Here is a 21922-nt window from a genome sequence, read left to right on the forward strand (position 1 = left end):
TTGGTGGCAAAGTAATATCTCTGCTTTTCAATATGCTATCTAGGTTGGTCATAACTTTCCTTCTAAGGAGTAAGCGTCTTTTAATTTCATGGCTGCAGTCACCATCTGCAGTGATTTTGGAGCCCAAAAAATAAAGTCTCTTTAAGTGCTGTTATTTTTGCTATTGTTGCTGTTTCAAATGATCACCATTCCCCTTCTGTGCCTCTGGTGTGTAGGAGTCTGTTTTAGTTGTTCTTCTCCACTAAAGCTTGGCTCCTTAGGTTTAGAGCTCAGCTCTTGGAGCTGGTCACAGAGACCCAGTTTACCTACATACTTTAAACAGTTTGTTGCTGTTTTATAGGAGGCAACTCCCAGAAGGAAACATTGTTTCTTGGTTTTCTTGTCTTCATCTCCTAAGGACCCAGAGTCTGAGCACGTCCTGTCAGTTGATGTTGCTCTTCCCTAGAGCATCAAGGGTTCCCTTTTGTCAAGATACCCAAGGCATGAATCCCTGTGGTTACTTGTTTGGGACACTTTTATGGCTGTTGCCAAGCTCTCATTTGGACCATAGTGAAGGGAGCCTGGGAGTTAGTGATGGACAGGGAGGCCTGGTGTGCTGCGATTCATGGAGTCGCAAAGGGTCGGACACGACTGAGCGACTGAACTGAACTGAAGGGAGCCCAGCTATAGCTCTCTACAACGTGGTCTTCAAGGTTATGAATCACTATCATCATTCATGTTTTGCTATTTTTGCTTTTTATAGTGAACTCATTTTAAGCCCCAGATCTATGATTTTGATGGCTCATTTGTTTGTGTGTACCCCAAAATACAAATTTAACAGAGAAGTCTTCATTGGGTTTGTACTACTACATTTGATGCTGATGGTATTTGCAAAGTGGGTAGATCTACCAAAAGCATCCATTGAAAATTGGAATTGACTGTCGGCTTGAAGTTTCTATTGGGTTCTGCACGCCTATATCATTATGTGCCACGTGGTAAAGTGATTCGTCCACAGTTTCTGTTTATTGTAGTAAGTGTGAAACATTTCTTTTTACACTGTGCTATGACATCGTAAGGCCTCGGTACCATGTGATTATGAACAGAAACGTGGGAACAGTACTAGGTCATGTTAACTAGCCAGAACAGACTTATACAAATGTTTTAAATTATTTAAATGAACGTGTAACATTAAAAGTTCTTACAAATTTATTAATCTTTGGGCATTTGAACAGGAGTCCAAGTTTGAGAGACTTACAATAAACATTGCTCCCAAATGGCCTCTATCTAGCCATGAATCCCAGAACCTACGTTCAAAAGCCATACTAATGTTCATTTAATTGGCATGAATTGATGTGCTAACATCTTTCTTTTTTAATATCTTGAAAATATGAGTTACCTGGCTTTTATTGAATATTTAATCACCAGCCTTTCACAAAGGCAATATAAGTCAGTTTTTTAAAGAGCTGTATGTAAGTCCTTTCCCTTTTTTGGTTTAGTTTTCCTTTTATTCACTCTATCTCCTCACTGCCAGTTGATGTTTCAAAACATGGGAGATCTTGTTTGGAAAAACAAGAGGCAGAAGAGATGTCTGTAGTTTGCAAAAATTATTTTACTTAATTTTAAATGATGCATAAATTGCTAACTTTCTTAGTTTCACTGTACCTACTATGTTCTATGTGCTTCTAACCAGTGAGAAGCAGCTTAATCTTTTTCAAAATTAAAAGTCTTCAGTGACTTTAATTCACTTACACTTAATTTTATGGATGATACATTTGAGTTTGTATCTACCATCTCACTATTAGTTTCTTATATTTTATGTTTTTTCTTTTTTCCTTCTTTTGAAATAGATGAATATTTTATGTTGGTGCATTTTCTTCTTTATTAGTTATATACTTTTTTACTATTATTTAACTAGACAGTATGTTCCTCTAGAGAGTTCCTCTATAGAGTATGACATGCATTGTTGACTTATTATTCTATAGTGTATATATTAATACTTTATCACTTCCTACATAATGCTAAAACCTTAAAACATTTTAACTCCATTTACCCCCATGCCTCCTGTGCTATTGTCATCATTCATTTAATTCTATACATATTTAAACTACACAAGGCTTTATGATTGTTTTTTGTATAGGATATATTTATTTAGATTTACCCACGTGTTTACCTGCCTCCTGAGAAACCTGTATGCAGGTCAAGAAGCAACAGTTAGAACAGGACATGGAACAATGGACTGGTTCCAAATTGGGAAAGGAGTACATCAAGGCAGTATATTGTCACCCTGCTTGTTTAACTTATATGCAGAGTACATCATGTGAAATGCCAGGCTGGATGAAGCACAAGCTGGAATCAAGATTGCCAGGAGAAATATCAATAACCCCAGATATGCATATGATACCACCCTTATGGCAGAAAGCAAAGAGGAACTAAAGAGCCTCTTGATGAAGGTAAAAGAGGAAAATGAAAAAGCTGACTTAAAACTCAACATTCAAAACACTAAGATAAAAACAACAACAACAACAACAACAAAGATCATAGCATCCAGTCCCATCACTTCATGGCAAATAGATGGGGAAACAATGGAAACAGTGACAGACTTTACTTTTTTGGGCTCCAAAATCACTCCAGATGGTGACTGCAGTCATGGGACTAAAAGATGCTTGCTCCTTGGAAGGAAAGCTATGACAAACCTAGATGGTGTATTAAAAAGCAGACATTTGCCAACAAAGGTTCATATAGTCAAAGCTATGGTTTTTCCAATAGTCATGTATTGATGTGAGAGCTGGACTGTAAAGAAGACTGAGTGCCAAAGAACTGATGCTTTTGAACTATTGAGAAGACTCTTGAGAGTCCCTTGGACTGCAAGGAGATCAAACCAGTGAACCCTAAAGGAAATCAATCCTGAATATTCTTTGGAAGGACTGATGCTGAAGCTGAAATTCCAATACTCTGATGCAAAGAGCTGACTCACTGGAAAAGATGCTGATGCTGAGAAAGACTGAAGGCAGGTGGAGAAGGGGATGAGAGAGGATGAGATGGTTGGATGGCATCACCGACTCGATGGACATGAGTTTGAGCAAGCTCCAGGAGATGGTGAAGGACAGGGAAGCCTGGCATGCTGCAGTCCATGGGGTCAAAAAAAGCTGGACACAACTGATCAACTGAACAACAACAATCTTTCATACAACTTAGCACAGATAGAGAAAAACAATTGATTTCAAAAGCCAGTCTCTTGGGAGATTGAGATTGACTACTACATATAAAATAAATAAATAACCAGGCTCCCCTGGGTGGTTCAGTGGTTAAAAACTGGCCTGCCCATGCCGGGGACACAGATTTGATCCCTGGCCCAGGAGGATTCCACATGCCACAGAGCAACTAAGCCCGTTAGCCACAACGACTGAGCCCACATGCACTCTAGAACCCGTGCTCTGCCACAAGAAAAGCCACCACAATGAGAAGCCCACACACCAAAACTAAAGAGTAGCCCCAGCTCACTGCAACTAGAGAAAGCCAGTGCTGCAACTAGAAAAGGGGCCCACACACAGCAACGAACACCCAGCACAGCCATCAGTTAAAATTAACTAATGAGAACCTACTGCATAGCACAGGGAACTCCACTCAGTGCTCCGTGGTGACCTAAATGGGAAGAAAGTCTAAAAAAGACGGGACATATGTACACATATAGCTGATTCACTTTGCTGTACAGCAGAAACTAACACAACATTGTAAAGCAACTATCTCCAATTTTTAAAAAAATCCAGTCTCCATTATTTTCTTTAGGTCTTCCTCCAGAGCCACAGACAGATATACAAAATAATTTTGAGACCCAGCCTTGCGTATGCATACAACTTAAATTTGTTTGACCCTGGGCTTTCTGCCTGGCAGCTGAATACAGAAGAATATCTTAGCTTCTTAGAAGGAAAGATGAAAATTGTTTCAGATTCAGGATAGGCTCTCAGAACAAAATAAATAAATAAATTTTAAAAAGCTATTTTGGTTATTTGCTCATTTAGTAAATATTGATTGTATGCCTAGCAGTGTGTGCTGGGACATGTGGGAGAAAGTTGAATAAGACATGGTTGCTCATGAGAGACTCACAACCCAATGTGCAAACACACAACACAATGTAGTACAGTAAATGCAACAGGACTTTCTGGGAGGCCAAGAGAATGGGTTTCTTAGGTTTGGGGATGAGGGTGACTTCTGGGAAGAATCTGAAGAAAGAAAAATCCAAGACTATGCTGAGGAAAGCTAGATCACACACAAAAAAGTATGAATAACAAAAAATAATTTTGGAATGCTATAACCTAGGCATTGGCCTAACCTGCCTGGGACACCACAAAGAAGTTTGGGGAGGCTTCGTTAAACCTGAGGTAAATGTGGGTGAAGCCTAAGAGCCTCCAGGTCTCAGCTGAGATCCCTACCAGTACCATCCAGGTAGCGGATGCTTTGACACACCACCCAGATCTCCCTCCAAACTAAAGGGCTTACTCCTCCAGCTACTGGTACACTGCCCTTGGCTGTCAGCTCCCTCCAGGTATTAGTTAAGTGTTAGTCACTCAGTCATGTCCAACTCTTGCGACCCCATGGACTATAACCCACCAGGCTCTTCTGTCCATGGAATTCTCCAGACAAGAATACTGGAGCGGGTAGTCATTCCCTTTCCCAGGGCATCTTCCTGACCCAGGGATAGAACCCAGGTCTCCTGCAATGCAGACAAATTCTTTACCTTCTGAGCTACCAGGGAAGCCCCCTCCAGGTCTCAAAAGAGTTGCTGCACCCAAAGCCATGTGCCCTTCCCTGGGTCCCCAGTGTCTGGCCCACCCTACCCAATGTGATAAGGCCCTCACTCCCCAGCTCAGGGCGACTCTGAGGACCCCTTTCAGCTTCTGAGCTTCCACCCAGGTTGGTTCAGGCCTTTTACAGAAACTGGATCACAGCCTGACTCCTCCCTTGACTCAGGCCTGCTTCTGTTCCTTCTCTTTCACAGGTGTTAATCCCCCAAGCACTCCCTAATGAATATCCTACGTGCCAGCCTCCATCTCAGCATCTGCAAACCAGCAAACCAGCCACACCTACCAACAATATTGCTTAGAACCACGAGCAAACTGCTAGAAAATCTCAGTAATCAGGGGACTGTCTAACCTATAACTGGGTTAACAAATGTATATTTCACCATTTGTTTATTCCCAGCTCATCATCACACAAAAGCATTTTCAAAACTTCATTCTGATCTTTAGGGTTGAATCTATAGCCAAGCCGTAACTCAGAATATGTTTTCTCCAAGACCCAAACATACAGAGACATTGATCCTGATTTACACGTGGACACAGAAAGTCCACTGAGGTCAGCCAAGACACACATACCCACTCCTCAGAATCTCTGGAGGATTTAATCACTCGCTTTGGCAGCAAAAGATATCAGAATGGGTTACAGGTTTATAAACCTCTTAACTGAATCACTTTGCTATATACCTGAAATACTGTCAATCAACTATACTTCAATTAAAAAAGAATACATTATGTACAGCCAAGGCTAAGAATGATAGCTCCATGAAGAGTATTTTTATTTAAGCCACAACATTACCATATGTGTTCATTGAATTCAGTACGCTGACTCCTCCTCAGTCCATTTTCACAGACAAGGGAACAGGTTTATAAAAGTTAGAAGGTTGCTCAAGGGTACGATGCTGTGCAAGGGGGTAAAGCTGAGATGTGAATTCACACAGTACGACTGCAAAGACGCTCCCCTCCCTCCATCACTTCCACACTGATATACATGCCATCCCCTCACCCCTGCGTGTGCAGAGTGTCCAGCATGGCCACTAGCACACAGCAGACGCTCTAAAATCGTTAGTTAAGTTTGTTCTTTACTCTTTAGCTTTCCTCCTCTGTATTCTCTGCTCTTCACAATCTCCCAGCCCAGAATATCACTTTAGAGTTCAGTGGGAGTGAGGAATGGGTAAGGACAGTCAGGATGGATCCAGGAAATACTACTCTTTTTCCTACTCTTCCCTTCCTAAAATCTTGTCATGAGCATATACTTGTTTTCTGTTTAAAATCTTTTCAGATAATTATTACAGATACTGTATTAAAAATGTCACAAATCTAAAAAGAAATTTTCTACCATCACTTCTCAAGTTTAACTTCATGTTTTATGTGCCTATGTCAACTTCTAGTTCTTATCCATGAGCATATGCAGTCTTTATATTTACAAAATCATCATACAATTACATATTTAGATGTGTCTGCTTACATTATTGGAGAAGGCGATGGCACCCCACTCCAGTACTCTTGCCTGGAAAATCCTATGGACGGAGGAGTCTGCTAGGCAGCAATCCATGGGATCACTGAAGTGACTTAGCAGCTTACATTATACCATATATATTTTTCCAGTAAATTTTTCTTGTAACCCAAATAAGCAGCGTGGTTGCTGCTGCTGCTGCTGCTGCTGCTGCTGTTGCTAAGTCGCTTCAGTCGTGTCCAACTCTGTGCGACCCCATGGACTGCAGCCCACCAGGCTTCTCCGTCCATGGGATTCTCCGGGCAAGAACACTGGAGTGGGTTGCCATTTCCTTCTCCAATGCATGAAAGTGAAAAGTGAAAGTGAAGTCCCTCAGTCTTGTCTGACTCTTAGCAACCCCATAGACTGCAGCCTACCAGGCTCCTCTGTCCATGGGATTTTCCAGGCAACAGTACTGGAGTGGGGTGCCATTGCCTTCTCCAAGCTCTGTAAATAATGAAGGTACCTTTACTGTGTAACTGGACCCAAGATATTTTCATTAAAGTTTCTCTTTTGCTGGGGGTAGCGGGGGTGGGGATGACTTAGCCTAGTTACTCTGAAAACTGATACAAAAATGTATCAATGTAACCATGTAAAAAAATCACATGACAGTCACTGGCCTTCTCTCTTTGCTGTATGTTCCTCAAAGCCCACACAACTCACCCCCCATGCTTGGCACAAAGTAAAAGCTCAAAAATGAATGAGCAAAATTGATGAATGAACAAATGATTCTTTTCTGGGCTGAAGAGTGAAGTTGTAAAACAAGATTCCTTAGGAGGAGGGACAGGATACTCCAAAGTTAAGTCTGAAAACAGGGCAGGATGAACCAGAGGGAACAGGCAGAACAGGCCGGAAACCCCGTGGTAAAGGCCAGCTACATTGGTCAGGAGGAAGCATGTGGTTTCCTGAATTATACCCGTTCAAACCCATCAACCTTTGAAACATGAAATACAGAGATCATGTCAAGGATCCACAGTGCCCCTTCAGTCCCACTTTAGAGTTGTTTCTAAAAGGGTGTTTACATTATCAGAAGGGCTGTAGAGGTCAAGGCAGCTGGAAGAGAAAAATGAGACTGCAAAAAGAGAAAAAAAAAAAGGAATAGGTACACCTCAGAGAACATCCCTATACAACAACATTAGAGGAAGATTCTTAAGCTAGAGAGTCCACTGGGCTTCCTCTGGGCCTCATTCTTTCACGAAACTGTGAAAACACTGAAATTGGTATAAATTGTGCCAGTGTGTGTGTTTCTGTCTAGAGAGCAGACCTCAGATTCATCAGCTTCTTATGCCCTTTGGTTATTGAGACTGCTGCTTCTTCCACTTTATCAATGCAAATGGAGCTCTTCTAAATCCATCATTATTCTTTAGGGGCTGGAAGTAGGCATGAGAGGTGGTAGGAAGGAGAGGGAGAAAGTAACTAAGCCCCCGAAGACCTATTAATTGAGTGAATATATCTGAAAGGATTACAGAGGGTTCCACATATATAAACAAGGGCCTATGAATGTTAGCTCTCAGTATTTTTATTACTCTATGACAAATGCCCTATGCTTTCCCAGCTTCACAATAACCCTACAAGGTCAGGATAAGTCCCATATTCTATTTATGAGACTCAAGGGAAATTGAGTAAAATAACTCCCAGTTTACACAGCTAATGATGGAGTTCAGAACTGTCTAACTCCAAAGTGTGGACTCTTCATCTCCACCCCATGACCTGAATTACTGGCCAGGCTTTCAGTCTGAAAGCAGCTTTTCCTGCTACCCTTAAGGCTTTTACATCTTAAGCCCAATAGTCTTTCTCTCTGAGTCTGTCCATCAGAACAGGCACTGAGCCTAAAAATTAGTTTCTTCAAGCCAAGGCATAATTTACTTGTTTATGTAATAGGGCCCTGGTCATCCCACTCAAATTTATACACTCAAGCCAGTTTCTCTCACATGGTGTGTGTTAGCCGCTCAGTCATGTTGGACTCTGTGACCCCGAGGACTGTAGCCCTCCAGGCTCTTTCGTTCATGGGATTTTCCAGGCAAGAATACTGGAGTGGTTTGCCATTTCCTTCTCCACTCTCACAGGGTATCAAGCGTTAATTAAAGTTATTATCACACTTACACGATTTAACTCCTTTGCCTCTCCAATGCAACCAAGTCAAAGGCCAGAAGAGAAGAAATGTTTTCTAGTAGTCACAAACCTGAGTGAAAAAGCACTAAACTAAGTCTCCTATTTTCTGGTTTCGAAACCCATGCTCAAGATTGCAGCTAAACATTAGCTATTAAAACAGCCTCCCTAAAACAGGGGAGAATCCTGATAAATGTACTATACTCAGCACTTCCTATGTGTCTGCACTTTACACACGTTATCCCTGTTTCCCAAGAGGCAAACAAGCTGTTAGATTGTTACTTCTCTCGAGGTTAAGCAAGTCTCTCAGGATCACACCAGCAATGAGTAGTAGAACCGGGACTTAAACCCAGGTCTGATATTATCAGTGTTCTTAACCATCCTCTTCTCACCGTGTCTACACAGCCACTGTGATTCATGCCACCCAACATCTCCTGTTGGTTTTCCCTGGAGTCACTTCCCTGAAATCTTGAGAGGACAAACCATGGAAGCAAGACAGACTCTCTCAATAGCAGATCCGGGTTTCAGGTACAGCTCGACCAACTACTAGCTCTGTCACCCTAAGAGGTGACTTGACCTTCCAAGGTGTGTTTCCTCACCTAGGGAATGAAGCTCATTTTCCTATCTCAGGATCTAGAAGACCCTGTTTCAGGGCATAGGTGTTAACGTGAAGGTTGGTTACCTTTTCCCCTCCTCAAAGCACTAAAGTCAAAACTAGTGTCGCCATGTACCCCAATATTCATTGCAGCACTGTTTATAATAGCCAGGACATGGAAGCAGCCTAGATGTCCATCAGCAGACAAATGGATAAGAAAGCCGTGGTACATACACACAATGGAGTATTACTCAGCCATTAAAAAGAATACATTTGAATCAGTTCTAATGAGGTGGATGAAACGGGAGCCTACTATACAGAGTGAAGTAAGCCAGAAAGAAAAATACCAATACAGTATCAGTTCAGTCGCTCAGTCGTGTCTGACTCTTTGACCCCATGAATCACAGCACGCCAGGCCTCCCTGTCCATCACCAACTCCCAGAATTCACTCACACTCACGTCCATCGAGTCAGTGATGCCATCCAGCCATCTCATCCTCTGTCGTCCCCTTCTCCTCCTGCCCCCGATCTCTCCCAGCATCAGAGTCTTTTCCAATGAGTCAACTCTTCACATGAGGTGGCCAAAGTTTTAGCTTTAGCATCATACCTTCCAAAGAAATCCCAGGGCTGATCTCCTTCAGAATGGACTGGTTGAATCTCCTTGCAGTCCAAGGGACTCTCAAGAGTCTTCTCCAACACCACAGTTCAAAAGCATCAATTCTTCGGCACTCAGCTTTATTCACAGTCCAACTTTCACATCCAACACAGTATACTAACGAATATATATGGAATTTAGGAAGAAGGTAACGATAACCCTGTATGCGAGACAGCAAAAGAGACACAGATGTATAGAACAGTCTTTTGGACTTTGTGGGAGAGGGCGAGGGCGGGATGATATGGGAGAATGGCACTGAAATATGTAAAATATCATATGTGAAACGAATCGCCAGTCCAGGTTTGATGCATGATACAGGGTGCTCGGGGCTGGTGCACTGGGATGACCCAGAGGGATGGGATGGGGAGGGCGGAGGGAGGAGGGTTCAGGATGGGGAACACATGTACACTCAGGGAGAATTCAAGTCAATGTATGGCAAAACCAATACAATATTTTAAAGTAAAATAAACAAATTAATTTAATAAGTAAATAAAAGAAAAGTAGTATCGCGTTTTCTGAGCACCCCAGCGGCGCTCGACTTCAGAGTCCTACCACCACCACTTCCTCTCACCCCTCTCCACCCTCGTGGCTGCCGCTTAATTTCCCCTCCATTTCAGTACGTTCTCTTGCCTCGCAAGAAGGGATGGCCTTGGACGCTGAGAGGCTACCTACTTCTTTTTGTCCCCCGACTCTGGGCTTTGAGGGTCTGTCTCTCTGCTCAGGACCCAGAGCGTCCTGCAAAGCCACTGGCAGCTGCGCACCCCTCCGCGCGTCCCGCCCCGAGGGGCGGGGTGTGACCAGAGAGTTTGGATAGGAGGCGCCTTGGGAAACACCCCGCCGCCCACGGAGCTTCCTCGGCGGCGCAACCTCTTCGGCCGAGACGCGCGCAGAGCGGCCGGGAGGCTTCTCTGCACCCGGACCCCCGTGGCCCCGGTCCTCCCGCAGCCTCCGCTCCGGCTCGCCGGGCCGCCGGTCATGAGGCCGCTGTTTTACCGCTGCCACAACACCACGTCGGTGGAGAAGGGCAATTCGGCGACGATGGGCGGGGTGCTCTTCAGCACGGGCCTCGTGGGCAACCTGCTGGCCCTGGGACTCCTGGCGCGCTCCGGTCTGGGGTCGTGCCCGCCGCGCTCGCCGCGCCCGCCGCCCTCCGTCTTCTACGTGCTGGTGTTCGGCCTGACGATCACAGACCTCCTGGGCAAGTGTCTAGTGAGCCCCTTCGTGCTGTCCGCCTACGCGCAGAACCGAAGCCTGCGGGAGCTGGTGCCCGGATCGGACAGCTCTCTGTGCCAAGCCTTCGCCTTCATCATGTCCTTCTTCGGGCTCGCCTCGACGCTGCAGCTGCTGGCCATGGCCCTGGAGTGCTGGCTCTCCCTGGGGCACCCCTTCTTCCATCGACGGCACCTCACCCCGCGCCGGGGTGCAATGGTGGCGCCGGTGGTGGGCGCCTTCTGCCTCGCTTTCTGCGCGCTGCCCTTGGTGGGCTTTGGGAAGTTTGTGCAGTACTGCCCTGGCACCTGGTGCTTCTTCCAGATGGTCCACGAGGAGCGCTCGCTGTCGGTGCTGAGCTACTCGGTGCTCTACGCCAGCCTCATGCTGCTGCTGGTGCTCGCCATCGTGCTGTGCAACCTGAGCGCCATGCGCAACCTCTATGCCATGCACCTGCGGCTGCGGGGACTCCTGCGCCCTGGCTCCAGGGAACGCGCCGAGCCGGGCGCCGGCGAGAGGGAGGCGACCCCGCTGCACCTGGAGGAGCTGGATCACCTCCTGCTGCTAGCCCTCATGACGGTGCTCTTCACCATGTGCTCCCTGCCTTTAATTGTGAGTTGTCCGCGCTAAAGCTGCAGGAGACTGACGCGCGGTGGGCCGCAGGAGAGGAGAGGGACGGGTGGGGCGTGTTGGGTGCGGTGCAAGAGAAGCTGCGCCCAGACCCCGGAGGGTGTGTTCCCGCGTTCCGCGGATCAGTTTCCGTTCCCTCCGCAGTCCTCAGTAGATAGAATCCGATTTGTTGAGCGAAAAGAGGTAAAGCCACAGAAATTTAGGAAAAGCAGGAACCGGACTGTGTCCCCTTAGTCCGGCAGAACCTCTCCAGTGCTCTGAGAAGGTCTCAGGCTATTTTTGCACCTCAGAACTTGGGAAGCAGAACTTGGTTTCTCCTCGGCAGTACGAGTCCTTTCCCACTTTCCAATGGCTATGCGAGGTTTTATTTCATTACACCTGCCCATGATTTTAGTGGCATCAGAAATGCGCAAATGACATCTGGGCGTTCTTCCCACCCCACCTACCTCCCCGCCCCCGGTGTTGGTATGGAAAGGGAATAAGAGAAGGTGTAATCCTGCCAAACTGATTTGCAGACGCGAGTGACTAAAAGCGTAGGTTTAGTCTAGTCTTTTTTTTTTTTTTAACTGGTGTGTAAACTTTGAGGAGTGGAGGGCGCCCTTTCCCGTGCTGCCGCTGCAGGGAGTGGTGGCTGCAGAGGCGGAAAGGCTGTTTGGACTAGCAGGTGTGGAGGAAGGTTTCAACTAGTTGTGACGCTCTGATAACCTGTCTCGACCGGTGTTGTTTCTACCTTGGCAAGCGAGGTGGGCCATTATTTTGTGTTTCAATTAACTGATGCAGGTGGTGGTGCAGATTGAATTACTTCCTCGTTTTGAAGGTATTTCTTCCTGTGATCCCTGCTAAGACTTCTAGGAGTGGCTGAGGCTAGAAGTATTGCTCCTCTTTCTCTCCTGACTCCACAGTGTACTTGTTCAACGTGAACAACGTTTAAATAAATTCATTGTCAAGTCCATGTTTTTGGAGCCCTGAGACTTATGTGAATAGGAAAGTTAAGTTTCTTATGGCAGTGTAGCAGTTTTGGACATTACTTTCAAGGGTAGATGAAAGTGACATATAATGTGATTTTTCCCCCTTAAATGAAGGTCTTAGTATTGGGCCAATAGTTGTCTGAATTAGGATCGGAACTCCCCAAAATAAATAAATATATAGCTATATAAACAAAGAGATTAAGATATAGGTGGAGATATTTAGCAATGGTTTTCAAACTTTAGCACACTCAGACTCATCAGCAGTACTTTTAAAAACATAGCTGGCTGGCCCTGTTCTCCAGTTGCTGATTCAGACATTTTTGAAGAATTCAGCATCCTCCACTTCATCTGCTGATGTAGAGATCACATTTGAAGAACCACACTCTGAAGCAGGAGTTAGCAAATCAGGGCTAAGTATCCAGAGAGCTGGCAACAGCAACATTTTTTCATGGATCCCTAGTTTCAGCAGAGGGCACTCTTCCCATCTGATTTTCCCTGTAATGGACTGCATTCTCTAAACAAGCCCATTGTATATTCTGAGTATGTTTCTTAGTCAACCCTCTCTTATAGGAGCAGTTATATAAAGTATCTTCTAGGGAATACTATTGATCATCAGAAATTTTTTGAAAGTCTAGATAGTGTTCAAACAGATATCTTGAATAGAGTATGTATTTTGATCACTATCAGAGTGAACAAATTTGTCATAATTTCAGTAACCCCCAAAATAAATAAAATTAAAAGGCCATTCATAGAATAAATATTACATTTCTAATACAAATCAAGTGACTTGAAAATATCAACTAAAATAACTTAATATGCAAGAAAATTGATATTGATGAATACTGAATAGAAATAAAATGATTTGTCTTCATAATTTAAACATTGTTCAGTTACCCAGATGCCAACTAATCAAGCATTCTCAAATAGTAAGAATTATATTTTTCTCCACTTTGAGGAGAAAGGAGCAAATATAAAGATTTAAGTCATATGAAGTGTTTCCTTTTTCAATCAACTGAAGTGTGTAGCCTGTTGCCATCCATTTACTCATTCATCTCAGATCTGGAACCTACAACATTCCAGGCACTATAATTCATTGCAGGGAATTAAAATGAGAAAAACCTCTCATCTGCCCACAGAGCTATAATCCAGGGTGTGAGAGGGAGTGAGTAGGGCCAGAAAAGAGTTTAGAAAAGGAAAGGATTAACTCCTAATTGATAAAACAGTAATACTAGCTAATTATTGAATTATTATTATTATATGCAAGGACCTGTTCTCGAGGTTTTACTCATATTATCTCATTCGAATTTTGTAACGATGCTGGAAAATAGGTTCGATTGTCCCCATTGTATAGATGAAGAAACAGAGTAACTTGCTTGAAATGTCATAGCCAGTGAGAGGATTCTATCTAACCTGGATAGTCAGACTCTAAAGCTGATGAGCTTAACCATCACTTCAAAGAGGCTTCGAGATGGAGGTAATACTTTAGGTTGGCCTGGAAAAAAGGTAGGATTTGGGCACATGATCAATTTCCACATCTGTAAAATGGAGATAATGAACATACTTAACAGGATTTTTGTGAGTATGAGACAAACTTTTTAAAGTAAAATGCTTAGAATGGTGCCTAGGAATATGAAATTCTGTATGGGCATTAGCCATTATTATTACTCTTTGTGTTATTAAACAGTTATAATGGGGGAGGGCTTCCAGATAACCTCTGTTTTCCTAAGTGCACTAGATGGGAGTATCTGAGCCTACTGAAATGCTCTACTGAAAAAAGAATTAAAAGGTAAGGAAACAATTATGGGAACATACATCTTCTCATATCCCTGACTGCCTTGAATGGGTTTGGTCTGTGCACTTATTTGTATCCCCTCCCATTAATGTTGAGTTTGCATATTTTCTGGTCCATTAGCGTCTATTTTGTCCCATTATAAATTTAAAAATCTCAGTGGGCTTGGGTGATGTAAGGGTATTGAGAAAAAGCAGTTGGCCTCCAACCAAGTGGGAGGCAGTTGCAGTGCTGGTCAAAACAGCAGTGTTGACTGAATGGCAGGAAAGGGATGAGGCAGTTTGCAGGGCTACCCAAAAGCCAGAGACCTCAGGGAAGAGAAAGACAATAGGAGTGGCTGGGCACAGGTATGTAGGCTTATCTTTCTGTCCCTGAATATATTGCCTAGAATGTTGTAGGTTTCTTCCTAGTCTGACAAGAGGATGCCAACCACAGAAAGATAAGCATCTGTGCTAAGAATAACTAATTTACATGAGTTGTCTCCTGTCTTTCCACTGGAATGCATGCATGCATGCATGCATGCAAGTCACTTCAGTCTTGTCTGACTCCGTGTGACCCTATGGACTGTAGCCCACCAGGCTCCTTTGTCCAGTATTCTCCAGGCAAGAATACTGGAGTGGGTTGCCATGCCCTCCTCCGGGGGATCTTCCTCATCCAGGGATTGAACCCATGTCTCTTACATCTGCTGTATTGGCAGGAGGGTTCTTTACCACTAGCGCCACCTGGGAAGCCCCTCCACTGGAATATTTCCTGTCTTTTCACATTGATTAAAAGTTTCTGTTTCAAATGGACTCACAGACATAGAAAACAAATTGGTTATCAAAGGAGAAATTGGAGGGAGGGATAAATAAGGGATTTGTGATTAACGGATATATACTACTATATATAAAATAGATAAAGGACCTACAGTATTGTAGAGAAAACTATATTCAATATCTTATAGTAACCTATAATGGAAAAGAATCTGAAAAAGGATATATATATGCACACACGCACACATATATATGTATATATATACACATACACACATAGATGTATATATGTGTGTATGTGTATATATATGCATCTATGTGTGTGTGTGTGTGTATATATGTATATGCTGTACACCTGAAACATCGTAAATCAGTTATACTTCAATAAAAAAAGTTCAGAGAAAGGGAAGTTTCTGTTTCATTGGTGCCTCCACACATGTGACATTTCACGTGTGACTTATTTCTGTGCTAAGAATCAAGAACAGGAAGGAGGCAGAAGAAAGAAGGGAAGAAATTTAGTATCTTTGGGAGTCTGGTGACCCTGTTTGTAGACAATTCAGTGAACTGGATCTGTCCCACTTCAGCTCTTCCTCTGCACGGCCAGGTAACGCTAGTTCTGCATGGCCAGGTAACGCTAATTCTGCTCTGACTGCCGGCAGGGTAGCTCCAGGGATTAGCCTGGGGCTTCCAGGAGGACCTGCACCTCCCTGGCTCCTCACTTGCACCCATCCATGACAGTGGCCAAAATGAATATCCCAAGGCAAACTGCCATATTCTTATGGAAAAATAATGTTTTCTAAGTGAAGTAAGGGAATTTATCGCAGCCATAGACCTTTTGCTATCCTAATCTAATGTTTTTCTTTAAAACAGTATCGTGCTTACTATGGAGCGTTTAAAGCTGTTCCTGAGCAAAATGGAACCACTGAAGAAACTGAAGACCTCCGAGCCTTGCGCTTTCTCTCTGTGATCTCAATTGTGGACCCTTGGATTTTCATCATTTTCAGAACATCAGTGTTTCGAATGTTTTTTCGCAAGATTTTCATAAGGCCCCTTATATATAGAAATTGGCACAGCAATTCTTGCCAAACTAACATGGAATCCAGTCTATAACTATGTTATCCTCTCTCATAAACTCAAGAATACATCTCATCTTCTGCAAAGAACCATGAGCCACAAAAAAATCTTATAATTTATATCCATAAAAGGTATGTTCCATAACAAAATATCTAAATGTATTTTCAAAACTGTTTGTTCATTCTTAATGTGTTGTCCCTCTGTATTCATGAATCAGTTCAGTGGAGTTTTTCATTTTGAGTTATAATGTAATAACTATTATTATTATAACTAATAATAGTTATAATAGTTTTTCATTTTGAGTTATACCAGTTAAACTGGTAGCTCAGTTGCTAAAGAATCTGCCTGCAAAGCAGGAGACCCAGGTTCATTCTCTGGGTTGGGAACTGGGTTCGATCCCTGCGTTGGGAAGATCCCCTGGAGAAGGAAATAGCAACCCACTCCACTGTTCTTGCCTGGGAAATCCCACGGACAGAAGAGCCTGATGGGCTACAGTCCATGGTGTCAAAAGAGTCCAGTGCAACTTAGCAACTAACCCAAACAGTGTTTAAAGTCTTAAAGCAATTATAGTGATTGTTCCAATGTTTGTACTTGTTGTCCCTAATTTTTTAAGGAGACCTTAGGCCTCTGGGTCTTTATTTAAATCCAGAAGAAACACCACTGTTTACAATTATGTAATAGGTTGTTCTTAAATTTTCTTATTCTCCTTATTTCTAGCGAAACTTGATTTGTGTATTGTGTATCACAATTGCCCCTAATTAAGTCTTATCTTTGCCAACTGATTCAACTACAGCCTGAATTAGAGATGCACCTCCTAAAAGGGAGGTGAAAATGTAACTAGATCAGGCATTTGGAGCATCCTTCTCTGGCCAACCCCTGAGAGAAGGCTCACTGCCTTGTGTGAAGAGCCAAAGGTATAAATAAGTAAATGCGAGGCAAGGTCTACAATCCAAAGAAGAAAAAAATGCCTTTTATCCTTTAAGTCCAATTTCTTATTTGGAGGGTGTCCGTAGGCATGAAAATTTGGGAGTGGGCTACAAAATGTTTCAGTTTTTTGGAACTTCCATTTTGTAGGCTTATCATATTGATGGATTCCTTGGTGGGGAGGGATTTATCGTTCGTTGAAAGACTGGGATGTATAATTTCCCAGAAAGCATGTTTACTACAAATGGCTATAACAGAGCGGGGCATTCAGCACAGCAACAAGCTCACAGGGACTCAGTCAGCCTCAGCTGAGCATGGTGGCGATGACCTTAACAGCTACCTGTTAAAGCCATATTCTGCCCTTGGTGGAGATGGTAAGATCTTATGGAGGTTCCTGAGAAATACAGCTGGAGCAGGATGTGGCTCAGATGGAGCACAGCCAAGCACTTTAAGAATACATTTAATTGTACATGTTTACAAATGTTAGCAACACTATGACCAAAAGGGAAAAGTGGGGGAAATACAGCTGCAGCTGTTAAACCAAACAAGAGACTGTAGACACAGCTTGCAGGGAAGAACTTTCACCTTGGGTAGAAGAATACACGGGGGTATCAGAGGGCTTTTGGCATCTGTGGGGCCCCTTTATACCCAACACAGACTCTGAGCTGGAGAACCAGCTATGTTTGAATAGCCTGAGACCCCCATTTAGCCATCCCTTCCAAAGACCAGAGTTAGCAGCAGCCCCGCTTTTACCTCTGGTTTATCTCAGAGGTGGTATTAACCTGGAAATATGTGTGTGTTTTTTGTGTGTACCAAAACTGTGAAATGGTCAAATACAGGAATACACAAATTATAATTGAGAGTGTGATGTGATGCAAAATACACTTGTTTTCAACTTTAACTCTTGCTTATGTACTTAATGTGTAACTACCTGTGTGTTTTATTGTCAGAGGAAGTTCATTTTTTTATGCTCTCCTTTTGGAAAGTGTTATGATCATTGTCAAGGTCATTTGAAAAGTTCCCAGATGAATCAATAAACATAATTTTATAATATTTTGCAAAGAAAATTACTTTTCTTCAAATGAAAGAAAAGAATTTCATGTTTTGGTTTTGTTTCATTGTTTTGAGTAAAAGTTTACCAGCAGCCTTTCATTCTCTAGCAGTTTAATAGAATGGGTTTTTATAGACTGTCCCATTAGCAAATACATTACTTTAAACAATTTTGCATATGTTTATTCAAGGAATTAGTGGTTCTTTCTGTCACAATGTAGATACACCATCTGTATGAAATCCTTGTTAAGTCAAAAGTCAACTTTTCAATGATCCTCATTAATTTATTCATTATATTATTAAATAAGTTTTAATTGACAGATACCTTGTGCCAGGGAATTAGGTGCTGAAGAAAAAAGTACATAAGACTTAGTTCTGGCCCATAAGTTGCTCTTTGTCCAGTGGGAGAGATAAGCATGTAAACAGTTACAACAGAGTATGGAAATCCCAGTAATAAATGTGCATGCAAAGTCCCATTAGAAGAGAAAATCTGAACTCGGGGTTACATAGGGTAGGGTTGTCACTAACCCTAACTTGGGGTAGTTCTGTAGGGTTGTCAGAACTGCACAGTGAGACGATACCGAAGTCAAGTATTGAAGATGAGTAGGAATTTTGACTCCAGTTGAAAACTAAAGAAAGGACTAAAATAGTCCACATGAGAGGAAATACATATGGTTAATAAATGTAAAAAAGAATTCCTGTCTAACCAAAGAAATGCTAAATTAAAATCAAATTATCAAGGATCACACACAAAAATAATTATGACTGTCAATAACAGAAAGGCTCTTATTAAATAAAAAGAACACTGGTGCTCCCCTGGTGAGTTTATAAATTTGTCCACCTTTTCTTTCTTTTTTTTTTAAATTACTTATTTATCTATCTATCTATCTGTGGCTGTGCTGGGTCTTCGTTGCTGTTCCAGCTTTTCTTTAGTTGTGGCGAGTGGGGGCTACTTTCTACTTGCAGGGCGCAGGCTTCTCATTGCGGTGGCTTCTCCTGTTGGGCAGCACAAGCTCTAGGGCACTTGGGCTTCAGTAGCTGTTGCACATGCGCTCAGTAATTGTGGTTCCTGGGCTCTAGAGCACAGGCTTAACAGTTGTGGTGCACCGGCTTAGCTGCTTCACAGCCTGTGGGATCTTCCCAGATCAGGGATGGAACCATGTCTCCAGCATTGCAGGCAGATTCTTTACCACTGAGCCACCAGGGAAGCCCTGTTCACATTTTCTCAATAGCAACCTGGCAGTGCATATCAGGAGCCTAAACGTGTTCTTTTCTACCATTCCAGTGACTCCACTCTAGAATTCTTTTCCAGAAAATAATCAGAGGGGCTGTCACAATTATGTGCAAAACTCTTCCTTGTAGCATTGTTTAAAATAGCAAAAAAAAAGAAAAGGAAACCATCTAAATGACGGAAACAAGGGTTAGACAAACTCTTCATGTATAATATACACACACACACATATATGACAATAATGCAGCCGTATAAACAAGATGTTTTCAAATAATTTATAAAAATTGAGAGGAAAGCTTACAGTGTCATATGGGGTGGAACAAACCTGATACAAACTATTTTAAGGTATGATCCATAATTAAAGTATATATATATATATGTGTGTGTGTGTATAAGACCTTGAAAAAATAAACCAGAGAAGCAAAGTGTGGACCACAGTTATCTTTTTTATGGACATTTTCCCCATAATTCTTCATATTTTCCAAGTTTTAAAATAATAAGTACAATTTTCTTTCATGTGAAATTCTTTTTTAAAATAATGAATAGAAATGGGCTGACAAAACAAGGGGAAAAGGCAAGCAGGACAAGCTTTCAAGTTAAAGGATCAATATGTGCAAAGCCATGCAGGAATAAAGGAGTACGGCGTGTCCAGGCTTAGAAGCTCCATTTGGTAGTAGCTTGGGCATTATGAGCAGAGGTGACAGGAAAAGAAGCTGAAAAGAGATGCAGTTTTCACACCGTCAAGGCTGTTGGGTCCAGGGAGAAGGGTTGGAGCTCTTGGGGGCCCATATTCTCACTGTAGATTTTGAAGCCCGGGTGCAGCTAGAATGGAGTTCGAGGGAGGTCATGCTGGTGGCATGAATTGCAGATGGGCAGATGGGGGCCTGATGAGGTTGTACAGTCCATGCACTAGACCAGCATGCTGGTTAAGGAAATGAGTAGGACCTGCTTGGGCTTCCCTGGTGGCACAGTGGTAAAGAATCTGCCTGCCAATGCAGGAGATGCAAGAGACACTGGTTCGACCCCTGGGTCAGGAAGATCCCCTGGAGTAGGAAATGGCAACCCACTCCAGTATTCTTGCCTGGGAAATTTCATGGACAGAGGAGCCTGGCAGGCTACAGTGAAGGGGTCACAAAGAGTCAGACACAACTGAGCATGCAGACAAGGACTTGCTTGCCTGGCTGCTTGCCTGTACGTGGAGTGCACCAGCTCAGAAGAAAGGGCCCCCTTTGATGATCTTTCTACTGGGAGGAAGCACAAAAAAGCCAAATATACAGGCCCAGAAGCACCAGGCCACCAGAGAGGGATAGAGGAGAGGAGGAGCTGAATTCAGGCCACACCAGGGAAAGGTGAGTTGTACAGCTTTTTAATAGGTAGAGCTGATAGGGAGGATTCCAACTTATGACTCAGCTGTGCCTTTATTCTTCTTTCAGTATACTCAGGAATAAGTTAGGAGAGGGAAGAATTCTGAAAAAAGTCTTTCTTTTTTTCCTGACATTGCCAGTATACCTGGATAGAAGATCGCTGTTACGATGCTAATGAAGGTTCTGGGTCAACTGTGGATTTTAATTATATATTACCCAGGTCGCAAAGAGTTGGACACTACTGAACAATGACAACCATCACCCAGCCATGTTAATAAAGGGCCAGTGATTAAGACCATTAACTTAGTTCCAAAAGTCCATCAAAGGCTGACTGAGCCAGGTACTCCTGAAGCTTTTGGGGAGAGAAGGGATCCCACGAATAAAACAGTATGAGTCACTCACAAGCCACACAGCCCTTCTTGTTCATTTAACTGAAGATTTCTTTGTTCTAGGCCAGCACGTCTCAAAGCCTGATACTGGACCAGCAGCCTCAGCCTCACCTGAAACTTGTTAGAAACATACATTCCCCAGCCCCGCCCCCACAACAGCAGAATCAGAATCTCTGGGGCTGAGCCCAGCAGTCTGCTTTAAGGTGATTCTCATGCATGTTCAATTTCAAGAACCACTGCTCCACCAAAAAAAAAAAGACAGAAAATACTGGCCAAATGACCAAAAAACATTCAAAGAAGACTCCATTCATAATGTTTCTCTGACCTCTGTTTCTCAGATGTTTTCAGTTGAGATCACTGACACCTAACTCCCCAAAGCGTGTTATCTGTAATACTTCCGTTACAATACTTCTGTTCAGGCAGTCATCACAACTCATTACTTCACATGCTCATAGTATTAATGGCAGTGAAAGAGCCTTTGGCCCATGACGGAAAGATGCTCCTCCAGAGGAGCTGCTTCTTTATCCTCGTGCAGATGCTTATTGGGTCTAAGACTAACAGTTGTTTCTTTGTGAAATAAAACTAAGCAAAGGGCATTCATTCACAGAATAACATTACCAGAGATTATGTCTAAAGGGAAGCTTTCATTAGGAAACTGATTACATACTAAAATGGTGCATAAAACGTGCATATATTGTTTAAATAATAAAGTGAACATTCAAGTAAATGCCATGCAGATCAAGAAACAGAACCAGAGGTGAACATTATCCTGACATTGGGATGTCTTCACTTTTCGTTACTTTACCACCTGAGTGTGCATCATAAAATATGTACTCTTTATATCTTTCTCCCTAGCTTAGCACTGTGTCTCATATCAGATTCCTCCCACGCAGACACAAGACAGGGCTTCAGGTGTG

At 42.9% G+C, this 21922-nt stretch overlaps 2 protein-coding genes across 2 annotated transcripts in view; one reads left to right on the forward strand and one right to left on the reverse strand.

The window, feature by feature from the left end:
• Positions 1–10417, reverse strand: part of LOC139185243 (uncharacterized) — a 214989-nt gene extending 204572 nt beyond the window's left edge. Inside the window, exons 1-2 of the mRNA XM_070797415.1 lie at positions 10298–10417; positions 9578–9785 (exon numbers count right to left, since the gene is read on the reverse strand). The gene's annotated coding sequence lies outside the window, so the exon portion shown is untranslated. The remainder of the gene's footprint in view (positions 1–9577; positions 9786–10297) is intronic.
• A 183-nt stretch (positions 10418–10600) lies between these two features.
• PTGDR (prostaglandin D2 receptor) lies at positions 10601–18024 on the forward strand. Its single transcript, XM_019968680.2, has 2 exons — positions 10601–11446; positions 15844–18024. Exons 1-2 carry the CDS (start codon positions 10601–10603, stop codon positions 16081–16083), a joined length of 1086 nt encoding a protein of 361 aa, XP_019824239.1. The 3' UTR covers positions 16084–18024.
• Positions 18025–21922: the final 3898 nt, after the last annotated feature.

This window comes from Bos indicus, chromosome 10 (genome assembly GCF_029378745.1).
Source record: "Bos indicus isolate NIAB-ARS_2022 breed Sahiwal x Tharparkar chromosome 10, NIAB-ARS_B.indTharparkar_mat_pri_1.0, whole genome shotgun sequence".
In the NCBI taxonomy this organism is placed as follows: domain Eukaryota; kingdom Metazoa; phylum Chordata; class Mammalia; order Artiodactyla; family Bovidae; genus Bos; species Bos indicus.